The sequence below is a fragment of the Caretta caretta genome, chromosome 2 (assembly GCF_965140235.1).
Source record: "Caretta caretta isolate rCarCar2 chromosome 2, rCarCar1.hap1, whole genome shotgun sequence".
NCBI classification, from domain to species: domain Eukaryota; kingdom Metazoa; phylum Chordata; order Testudines; family Cheloniidae; genus Caretta; species Caretta caretta.
Genome location: NC_134207.1, coordinates 22483422 through 22495783, shown reverse-complemented (window position 1 = coordinate 22495783; position 12362 = coordinate 22483422). Strand labels below are relative to the sequence as shown.

General features: G+C 39.8%; 1 protein-coding gene across 3 annotated transcripts in view; it reads left to right on the top strand.

Annotated features, from left to right (window-relative positions):
- Nucleotides 1–10033, top strand: part of FAM91A1 (family with sequence similarity 91 member A1) — a 57157-nt gene extending 47124 nt beyond the window's left edge. Inside the window, exons 24-25 of one of the 3 annotated variants that reach the window (XM_075124948.1) lie at nucleotides 5455–5569; nucleotides 9243–10033. In XM_075124948.1, the coding sequence (XP_074981049.1) occupies nucleotides 5455–5569; nucleotides 9243–9250 (123 nt within the window). In that variant the 3' untranslated portion in view covers nucleotides 9251–10033. Of the gene's footprint in view, nucleotides 1–5454; nucleotides 8995–9242 lie in introns of those variants that run through there. The other 2 variants (XR_007355418.2, XM_048841597.2) reach the window with 2 other exon arrangements.
- Nucleotides 10034–12362: the final 2329 nt, after the last annotated feature.

Here is a 12362-nt window from a genome sequence, read left to right as displayed (position 1 = left end):
AGAAATTAAAGTCCAGAACCTCCATGGTAGCATTCTCTGAAATCCTTCCAGTTCTATGCTCAGGGCTGGAAATATAGGCAGAACTGCAGGGTCTCGATGGATGAAGACAGTGGTGTAGTGAGGGCGGTTTTAAGTTTATTAAACCCCTTTATTAGAAACTAGGGAACTTTTGGGGAAAGGAGGAGTCTATACAAGAAGGATGGGCTCCACCTAAATCCAGATGGAAGCAGATTGTTGTCATGTAAAATTAAAAAGGTTGTAGAAGACTTTTTTTTTTTTTAAACTAAGAGCTGGGGGAAAACTGACAGGTGCACAGCAGCATATGATTTGCGGAGGAGACATCCCTTAGAGATAAATTTATTAAAGGGGAAACTCTATATCCTAGTAAAGAGGATAGGAAAGAAGTTGGTAAAGTGGATGTAGGAACTAGTGAGGAACAATCAAATGTAAGAGTCCCATTGAAATAGAACACATGAAGTTAAGCAACTGAATATTGACAAAATGTAAAAGTGCTTCTATATAAATCCTCGAAGTCTAAATACTGAGATAGGTGAACTAGAGTGCCTGGCATTAAATGAGGATATGGATTGTGACAAAGTTCCTCCTCTACCTTGGTGGGTCTTGCGCTTATTAGCGGATTTGCTCGCCTTGGAGCTTCACAGCAGCCCTCAGCTTGGCTGTTTTTCTGAACCCACAGTCCAGGTCGACGACTCCTGTGTCTGACCAGGAGTTGGGAGGATTTGGGGGGAACCTGGGCCGACCCTCTACTCCGGGTTCCAGCCCAGGGCCTTGTGGAATGCAGCTGTCTAGAGTGCCTCCTGGAACAGCTGTGCCTAACTCCCTGGGCTACTTCCCCATGGCCTCCTCCCAACACCTTCTTTATCCTCACCATAGGACCTTCCTCCTGGTGTCTGATAATGCTTGTACACCTCAGTCCTCCAACAGTCCGCGTTCTCACTCTCAGCTCCTAGTGCCTCTTGCTCCCAGCTCCTCACACGCACACCACAAACAGAAGTGAGCTCCTTTTTAAAACCCAGGTGCTCTGATTAGCCTGCCTTAATTGATTCTAGCAGCTTCTTGGTTGGCTGCAGGTGTTCTAATCAGCCTGTCTTAATTGTCTCCAGAAGGTTCCTGATTGTTCTGGAACCTTCCGTGTTACCTTACCCAGGGAAAGGGGACCTACTTAGCCTGGGGCTAATATATCTGCCTTCTGTTACTCTCCTGTAGCCATCTGGCCCGACCCTGTCACAGGCAATATGGAAACTTGGTGTAATGAGGATAATCAATGGGACACCATTATACCATGGTACCAAATATATAGGAATGACCAAGTAGGTCACGCTGGTGAGGGATTTCAGAGTGGTAGCCGTGTTAGTCTGTATCAGCAAAAAAAAACCTGAGGAGTACTTGTGGCACCTTAGAGACTAAAATTTATTTGGGCATAAGCTTTTGTGGGCTAAAACCCACTTCATCGGATGCATGCAGTGGAAAATTCAGTAGGAAGATATATATACAGAGAGAACATGAAACAATGGGTGTTGCCATACCAACCGTAACAAGACCAATTAATTAAGGTGGGCTATTATCAGCAGGAGGGAAAAAAAACAAAAACCTTTTGTAGTGATAATCAACTGTTTGAAATGGGCCATCCTGATTAAGTGGGTTTTAGCCCATGAAAGCTTATGCCAAAATAAATTTTAGTCTCTAAGGTGCCACAAGTACTCCTCGTTGTTTTTTTTACTGGTGAGGGAGTGGCACTATATGTAAAGGAAGCATAGTCAAATATAATAATCTTAAATGACTCAAACTGTACCACAGAATCTCTATGGACAGAAATTCTGTGCTTGAACAATAAGAGTATAGCAATATAATATACTACTGATCACCTGACCAGGATGGTGACAGTGAAGAATGGCTACAGAGGCAAAAAACACAATAATAATGGGGGATTTCAGCTATCCTTAGAATGACTGTCTATATGTCACCTCAGGAAGGGATGCAAAGAAAATTTCTAGACTCCGTAAATGACTGCTGCATGGAGCAGCTTGTCCTGGAATCTGCAAGGGGAGAGGCAATTCTTGATTTAGACAAGCACAGGATCTGATCCAAAAGATGAATATGGCTGAAGCACTCAGTATTAGTGATCATAATGTAATTAAATTTAACATCCTGGTAGGGAGAAAATACTAAAGAAACCCACCACAATACCATTTAACTTAAAAAAGAGGAACTACACAAAAATGACGAAGCCAGTTAAATTGATTTGCCCTTTGCTGGCTGGACCTTGTTCTCAGACAAGAGTGACAACACTTAGCACTCCTGTAAGAATTCTAGGGCTTGTCTTAAACATGTTTCTATTGGGGAAATCTGCAAAGCTGCTACCTGGAAGTCAGTCCATACGTTTACTAAACATTATGCTTTGGATTTGGCTTCAAGAGAGGATGCTAGATTTGGTAGAGCAGTTAATTAATTAGGACTCTGTTCCCTCCTCCTGAGTTTACAGTATCACTTGCCAAACTACCCATAAGTGGGAATATGCAGTCAATCGAAGGAGAAATTAAGGTTATTTACTAATAACCAGAGTTCTTCAAGATGACTCTGCATATTCACACATCCCACACACAATTTCTCAGAGTCCTATCCTGGTTTCTCTGGGTCAGCCTCAGAAAGAACTAAGGCAGTAAAGTGCCAGTGCCCCCTTTTATATCCTCGCCCTCAGAACATTCAAGAGTGAGGAGAGGGCGCATGTGTGTTCCCACAGGCACTGCTTGGAGAAGGTTCTACTGTTAGGCTGCACTGGTTGGCGCATTATCCATAAATCCATCATCTCATAGACTCCTCGGCTTTAAGGCCAGAAGGAACCATCGTGATCATCTAGTCTGACCTGCACATTTCAGGCCACAGAACCACATCCACCCACTCCTTTAATAGATTCATAACCTCTGACTGAGTTACTGAATTCCTCAAATCATGATTTAAAGATTTAAAAATACAGAGAATCCACCATTTACTCTCGTTGAAACGAGCAAGTGACCTATGCCCCATGCTGCAGAAGAAGGCAACCCCTCACCCCCAGGGTCTCTGCCAGTCTGACTTGGGAGGAAATTTCTTCCTGATAGAAAGATGGTGATCAGTTATACCGTGAGCATGTCGACGAGACCCACCAGCCAGATACCTGGAAAGAATTCACTGTAGTAACTCAGAGCCCTCCCCATCTAAAGTTCTGTCTCCATCTGTTGGAGATATTTGCTACTAGCAGTTGTAGATGGGCCATGTGCCAACCTGAAAGAACTCCAGGTAAGTAACCTCAAGAAAGTAACCTTCATTTCTTCTTGAAGCAGATTCCTCCTGGAGTGTCAAACAGTATTTCCAACTAGGTGCATTAAATTAGCCTCAGCCCAGACAAAGATGGCAGCAGTGCGAGAGGTCTTTGAGGTCCTTTGGGAACTTGTAGCACACATGAGAAGATTGATACTGGTGAACTGACTTAATGTGCTGATGGACAAAGAAGAGTTTAAGATTTTCAGAGCACTGAAATTCCTTTTGTGAAGAAAGCCTATTTGGATTAGATACCTGTTTCTTAGACTGAAGAGAATTGAACTCCTACACAAGCCTTGCTTTAAACTCATTAGAAAAGGAAGAGAAGGAGCTTTTTGCTTAATTCAAATGTCCTGTGATGTAATTCCAACATACATAGCATTTCAGAAGATAAAATTTGAAGACCAAACATGAAGGATCTTAACATTCTAAATTTTGTATCCATATGCAAGGAGCACTGGAAACCAGCAAGAACTAGAAGGGGGTACTAAATGATGGAGATTATTATCTGGTGGTGTAATCAGAAATCGGTAGAACGATCCACGTATCTGGCATGTAAAATACAAATGGTTTTGTATTTATAAAATACATTGCACATGAAATCATATAAAGCCATAATACATAATGAGAGAGATGTGGGGGTGTGCTAGGGAGTTAAGTGATGAAATACTTTTGGGTAAGGATTCCAGGAATGAAAAAGTGGAAGTGACCCCTCTGCCTCCCACCTCTTCACGCTAATCAGAATGTGAGAAATAAATATATCTACACATGCATTGATATTTAAATGCCAACAATGTGTTTCTTGTACAAATTATCAAGGATGATGTGGTTCCTGCTCTGATGAGTGTATAGTCTTAAATAGCCAATACAAATCAGGTAAGAGGTGCAAAACTGACAGAGAAGGGTTCTATCTTAGAATGACTTTTGATTGGTGAGACACGATGAATTTAATGAAATGGAGCAGCATTACTAATGGGCTTTGTGGAAATGATTTAGAGGTGTTTGAATGAGAGAGGGTGATCATCTTGCTTTTGAGGGTGTTCCCAGCATAGATGGCAGTCTGGAAAAAAAGAAAGCCTAAGGATAAGAGTAGGAGACGAATATAAAGAGTCTGCCTTGCAGAGGAACAACATACAGAAATCCCAAGAAGTACAGTTCCTTTGACTTCCTTATGCTTCCTTGCAGGGCAGATGGCTCACAAGGGCCTGAAGGTAGGTTTCATGCAAGATGGGAAGGGAGCATAATTTTGTAAAGATTATTAGACTCTGACACTAGGGCAAACACCAGCTTCAGCTATGTTTTCAGTGTCTAGTTACTTACCAGTAAATGGAGTTCTCATTGAAGTTTTTTTTAATTCTACTTTGGATTTTTCCAAAAGCCTTCTTGGACCCGAGAGAGTTTGTATGTAGACATAGCAGAAGAGTCAGTTAACTCCTGACACGTTCTGTGGCACATGCACTTACCTGTATAAAAATTCAAAACTTCAGTGGTTGAAAGTAGCATTCATAGAACCGCCAGAATGCAGATCTGTGGCTTAAATGAGTCAATAGAACTCCAGTTTTATTACTAAACCACCTTAGAATCATAGACTTTAAGGTCAGAAGGGACCATTATGATCATCTAGTCTGACCTCCTGCGCAACCAGGCCACAGAATCTCACCCACCCACTCCTGTAACAAACCCCTGACCTATGTCTGAGCTATTGAAGTCCTCAACTTGTGGTTTAAAGACTTCAAGGTACAGAGAATCCTCCAGCAAGTGACCCGTGCCTCATGCTGCAGAGGAAGGTGAAAAACCCCCAGAGCCTCTGCCAGCCAATCTGCTCTGGGGGAAAATTCCTTCCCAACCCCAAATATGGCGATCAGCTAAACCCTGAGCATGTGGGCAAGACTCACCAGCCAGACACCCAGGAAAGAATTCTCTGTAGTAATTCAGATCCCATCCTATCTAGCGTCCCATCACAGGCCATTGGGCATATTTACTGCTAATAGTCAAAGATCAATTAATTGCCAAAATTAGGCTATCCCATCATACCATCCCCTCCATGAACTTATCGAGCTTAGTCTTGAAGTCTTTTGTCCTTTGTTGGTCCTTTGTTCCTATTTTAAAACATTGTATTTTTCCCTTTGTCTTTAGGAAGGTATTTCAACACTGGATCTGCTCTCTGACACCAATTCAAGTTTGTTTTCACAACCGACTTCTGCTGAAATGGGTGTTCCACTTCCTGCCAAGAATCTAATGTTCAAAGAAGGCATGTTATCCGAATGGAATGGACAGTCCCCGTCCCCAGTTCTTATTGCAAACGTACTTAAAGAACAAATCCAATAGTTTGGTTTCACCGTGCATTGCTCACTTAATGCCTTTTTTCTTTGTCTAGTACAATTAATTTATACTGCCAACCACTAAGAAGTGTTTTGCTGCTGCAGCATAACCCACATTAAAGTAGTGTTTTTAAGTGTGTTGTGTTGCAGTACTGGGGAAACACGCTGTATACAACTTGTTATTCATTGGCGCATTTCCGGCTGCAACAGAAAGCTCTTCAGCTATCAGCGCTATATTTGTATCTTGGGATAATCGCTATTTCTTTTATAATTCTAAACACACCTTTTTTAGGCTTTCTGGTTATTGTTAAATTTCTATGCTGTCACCACAAAATTGCAATAGTAATTTGATATGTTCGTTGCTCATATATAAATTAGTTTTGTATTTTATTACTGAATTCTGTTTATAAGTAGGAGATTTGGCTCTGGAAAGGCTTTCAGTAGTGTTCAAATAGTAAAAATCTGGTATCATGGTGGTATTATGGGGCATTAAGAATTGTTGCCGATGTCTGTATATTATGTAGGTCAGCCTGATGATGATGAAGGTTTGGTTTGGTAAATCAACATAACAATAATGAATTGACACTTTCTATGAGGTCTTAAGTTTTGAAGACATAAAATCCTACTGATACCTTTAGGAAATCTTAGAAAAAGATTGGGTCAATTTCATCCTCTGTGTAATTTCATGGAGAGCAATAGAATTGCACCAGGGATTAATTTGGTTCCCTCTGTTCCTAGAAAGCTGTTTACGTATATAGTAGTGTATTTCTTTTGTCCCTTGTTTTATTGGAGCACTTACATGAAACTAGGATCTTTGCGCCTTAAGCATGTTTGCTTCTGTCACATGCAGTGTTGTTGGGGTTGTGTTGGACCCAGGATATTAGACACACAAGGTGGGTGAGGTGATATCTTTTATTGAAGCAACTTCTGTTGGTGAGAGACAGAAGCATTTGAGCTTACACAGAGTAGACCTGAAGAAGAGCAGTGTGTAAGCTTGTGTGTCTCATGAACGAAAGTTGCTCCAAAAAAAGAGATTACCTCACCCACCTTGTCTTTGCTTCTGTCACTTATTCCTCACCGGAAGCTGTTCATTTATGTTTGTAACATCGCTGTGGAAAAGAGTGATGTCACAAACCAAACATGTTAATGGCAGAATAAACAGTTGGAGAAGCCTTAATACTAAAAGAACAAAGCTTTTGGTTTTTATGTGGGTGTTCTCAATAAAGAAAAAATGCAGAAAAAAGTGCCGAAAATCTGTAGGCAGATGTATTTCTTTAAACAGTTCTTTCAAGTTTTCCGTAAGCCATCAACTACTCATGACAAATATCAACTTAATCATTTCTAGGTTTAGAAGGCTTCCTCCCTAGAGGTGGGAGGAATTTGTGCAGTGTTACTTCATTTTAGTTTATACTAACTCTGCAAGGTGGTTTCCTGCCCTTTTAAACACATCGTATCCAGTTAAGCATACTAGGAAAACAAGTATGTAGAATATTTTGAAGATTAGTGTCTAAAAATTTCTGATGACTTTTTGTTTACTGGAATTCATTAATATACTATCTTTAAAATGAAATTGAACCATGCTGTCAGCACCTGCCTGCAGTTTAAGCAATTATTGGACCAAGAACCTGTGCAACATGCAGTGCTGGAAATTGTACATGGTAAATGTAGTAATGTTCAGTTTTTGTATTTGTTTGATAAGAGGGTAAGAAGAAAATATTTGATGTGATATATGTTTTAAAAGGGTGGGGGGAAGCACCCTAATGTGATAGAACAGTGAGTTGAATTAGAATGGAATCTTCAGTTATTTCTTTATTTCTCACTTGGTTAACATTCCTATTAAGTGTAAATGTGGCGCTTTCTCTCCGGCTGAAAAACTGGAAGTTGTAAGTACTTCAGCATGGTCAGTGCAATGCTCTTCTCACGTTTGTCTCTTCTCCTTTTATATTTTACCACTAGCAGCTGAACTTGCTTATTCTGCACATATTACAGAGCTTGACTTCATGTGTTGATTAGTGTGTACGCTACAATAAAAAAGGTTGACTTTTTTTTTTTATTGGCCATGTACAAATTGTCCATATTTTTAAATTGATACTGGCTGTCTTTTTGCCTTCAAAGGAAATTAAAAAGAAAAAATAGGAATGCTACATGTTCTTTATGGATATTAGTAAGGGGGGGAAATAGCATAGAAAGCAGACCATAGTCTGATCTGTCTGAGAATTAATATCCTACATGAAGAGACATTAATCCACCGTCTAACACAGTGAAGGGACCTATACTGAAGGTGATGCTTTACATTTTCAGTATCGTAGGCATTATTTGAAATACTGCAGTGAGCTTTTGTAGTTTAGCTAGCAGCAAACTTTATATCGGCTGTCACCTGTACATTGTATATATACAGATATGTACAATTATGGTAGCTCATGTAAAAGTCTGTCGTCTGCAACCTCAAAATTAATGGAAGAATTTTTTTTTAAATTTGTTTTTAATTCTCCACTATTATTGGCTTAAATATTCATACTTGAATACCTAAAGTTAGGCTTCTAAATAAAAGTAGCCTGGTTAGCAGAATTGCTGAATACCTACAAATCTGACGGTTAACAATAAGAGCTGCAGGTACTTGGCAGCTTTTCAAAATTAAGCTACTCTTATTTAGGTGCTTTAAGATGGATTTAGAAACCTAACTATAGACCCACAGGCTTGGAAATTTTACTGAATAGGTGACTACCAAAGAAAGACCTTAAACTATCATAAACTCAACTGCAACTGTGATACTGGGTATGGTCCAGAGGCTTTATTCAAGGTACAACATTTTGTTTTAAATGCGGTGTAAACAACGGCAAGACCTCCATTCAGACCAAAATAATCTTTTGATATTGTTATTAAGAATAAAGACAATATAACTTTTTTCTTCAAATGATTTATTAATTGTGGAAAATCAATAATATTTTAAATTTATTTTAGGCATCTACCTTCCAAGAAGTCTGTTAAGTTAACGAAAAAAGTGGTTTGTTTTGTGCTTTGGGAATTAGTTCGGTCAACCTAAGCAGTATTTTAGCTGGATTTATCTTGAGATACAGGAGCCAACTAACAAGATTTCATTGTGGTTTCTATCACACAATGGTTCAAAAATTCTCTCTGGCATTGTTCTCAAACCTTTTTTTCTTTTCTTGTTCAGTGTTTCTAACACAGTTTGTATTCTGAAGGTTTTCAAGTACAACTGTAACTCAATACAGTTGATTTTTTTCTTGTATGACATTGTTAATAGGATATATTGAAATGTACAAAATTTTGTGTTCAGTTAAATTATTGGCACATGTAACAAATGTTTACAAATAAAATGTGTTGTAGATCAAAACACGGCAAAATGCTTTTCCCTTTCAGGTGTGTTTCTTCTGGACATGGCAGTAAAATGTGGCACTTATGGATTGAAGGACCATTAACCAATTATAGTAATCTCCATAATATATTATCAGAGTATCTCTGGCAATATCTTGCTACTATATCTTGTAGTAGCAAAATCTTCAGACATTTAGTTTTATCAGAAGATAAGTTCAGTCATTGCAATATCTTTCCTCCTAAACCCTTTTCTCCATTGGTTTTCAGAGAGATGATCGTGGAGCATAAAAACTGCACCCTGACGCTCCCCATCCAGCCATGATTCTTCCACGAAGAGCCAAAGAACTTCCTGAGATCCAGCTTTGGCCCCATATCCTCCATTAATTTGCCCCCAGAAAAGACACACTAATTTAAGGCATCATTGAGCTCTCAAATTAGGATTCTGATCAGCAAAGCACTTACGCGTGGGTGTAAATTTAGGCAATGAGACTACTCACATAGTTTAGTATCCTGGTGACTCAGGGCCTCAGCAAAGCACTTAAAAACATGCTTAATTCCCACTGACTTCACTTCATACTTAAAATTAAGGGGATAATACCAAGCACACTCAGAACCAGCTTTGAAGAGTACAGAAAATGTTGAAATTATTACACAACTAAGTATTCAGGCGTGAATTTTTTTTTTTTTTTTTTTAGTGCTGATTCAGGCCAATAAGTAACTATCACATTATAGAATCTCAGCACTCTGGTACTTGAATCCAGTTGCAAACCCTTCCAGAAAGCTCAGGCTGGTATTGACTTTTAGAAAGTTGACCTGTGTTCTTGAATATAGGAAAGCTGTTGACCTTTTGCTTAGTTATGGAAGAAGAGAAATGAGATTCCTGCTTCATTAAAGTAATCCTCTTTGATCCTTTCTGAACTCTGTTTTATAGCAGAATGGCAATTACAAAGAAACAAGCAAAAACATTCAGAAGTGTTTTAGGTCTGCTCACATTAAATCTCTTCACTTCACTTTACCACTCTTCAAGAAGTAAAAGAATAAAACACCAAATAAATTTGCACATTCTATGTATTGCATATGTCAAGCATTCACCTGTTTGCTATTGTACATCCAGCAACTCTTACTCATTTAATCCCATAGTGAACTGTTAAAGGCCAAGAGGTCCTACACATTAGAAGTTTGCTCCACTCTATTCAGAACTGTCAAGTTCTATAAGCTGAACCAGCTGGGAATTGTCCTCTTCTACCAGACTGAAAATGTAGGCTCCAGGCCCTATTATGAATTTACCAAAGTCAGTATAATCTGCAAGGACAGAAGGTGTTTTTATTTATTTATTTATTAGCGTACAGAAGGGGAAAGGATTCAGTGATAATTCATGGTAACAAACATAGGGATTTTTAGAATTTTCTCTTTTATGCTGCTCCTAAAAATCACCCTTAACACCTATTGATTTCAATGTAACTGTTGTAATTTTAACTTTGAAACACATTATAAATTCATCTTTCTGCTAGTCTTTAAGAAAGCTCAAGTTTCATGATTTAAGCAGGATCCAATTGTGTGATTTGGGTAGGGCAGGATTAGGCCCTAAATGAATTCCCCAAAGTCTAAATAGAACTGTAAGTGGAGATTTTTTTTAAGTACAACTGTTGTCCTTTGGATGTCAGTATTTCACTTTAATACCTATCTGTCACTCAACAACAAACTATTAGAGATTTATCTTTTCTGTAAGATCCTGCATGTATCCTTATGTTTTTTAAATCCTTGGTTTGGAATCTTGCTCATTGAGTCATTTTCATAAATTAACTAAATAAACAGAGCTCTTTGACTAGTAAATAAGTTATCAAATCTATTTGAAGAATAAAACATTTTTGGAATATAATTTAAAAGTCAAAACACTGGTTGAATAACACAACACATTTTTGTCAGATATTTTATTTGAATGATGCCATTCATCAAATATATTGTTCAACTAAATAGTATTAGATCAGCTGTATTAATAAACGTTACCAGTACAGCTAGACAAATAACTGATTTTTTTGGTTTGGTGGCAGTTAAAAAAAAATCCAGTTTGGGTTGAACTGAATCTGAATTTATTTTGGAATTTTTGGTGAATTGAAAAAGTCCATTTTTGGGTCTGTTCCAGAGCAGGAATTCAAACCTAGGTCTTATATGTCCCAGGTGAGGGTTCTAATCACTGGGCTAAAGATTATAAGGGGTGGGAATAGGGGAGCAGGTTACCACCACCTCCTCCTTTGGCCATTTTGTGAATGGCCAAAAGCATTTCTTTCAAATTCACAAGTTGTTTTGGATTGACCAAAACTACATTTTTTGGCAAATAAACTATTTGAAAAACTTTGCCCAGCTCTAATTAGCAGTGCACTGTGGCTCAGTGGCTCAGATGGCAGTGAGGAAGGCAATGGGGGAGGTGACAGAACCAATGACAATAGTGATAAGGCAGCCCATGATGGTAGTGACCAGAAACCTATGACGACAATGAAACCAGGGCAAGGACAAGGACAGGGATGGAGTCCAAGACAGAAGTGACCTGGGAGTTGATGATAGTGGCAGAACCCAGGATAGTGGTGGTGACATGGCAATGGAACCCAGGCTGGAGGCATCAGAACCAATGATGGCAGTGGAGCCATGGCAATGATGAGGACTGGGAGGAAGCCAACAATGGCAATGACCAAGAAGCTGATGATGAAGATTAGAATGGCAACAGAGAGGGAGCCAGCAATAGCAGTGGAGAGCAGAACAGTGGCAACAAGAGTGTATGATGGTGATGGAGCCAATGATGGTAACAAGGACTGCAGTGGGGCTGAGGAGGGCGGTGATGAGGGTGGCAATGGAGGCCAGGATGGAATCGATATGGGAGGTGAAGAGTCAATGACAGGGATAACCAGGAAGCTGATGACCGTGGTGGAGCCAAGAATGGCAACACGTCCCAAGCCAGCTGTGACGAGGAAACCAATGATGGTGGCGGAGCCCGGGACAACAGTGACAATCAGGGAGTCAGTGATGGCAACAGAGCCCAGGATGGAAGCGACAAGGAAGGTGAATGAGCTGATGATGGTAGCGGTGAAGAGATCTGTTGATGGAGCTGACAGTAAAGCCAATGGGACCCAGGATGATGGTGACCAGGAGGCAGATGATGCGTGTGACTCTGGCATAGCCCAGGTCAGCAATGATGGTGACCAGGGATTCAATAGCAGTAACAGAGCCCAGGACAGAGGCGACGAGGGAGCAATGATGGTGGAGCCCAGGACAGTGATGAAGATGATGGCAGAGTGCTGGGTAGCACCAAAGAAGGTGATGGAGCTGGCAAGGGACCTGATAGCAATGGAGCTGATGACAGTGATGAGGTGAATGATGGAGGTAGGGATGACA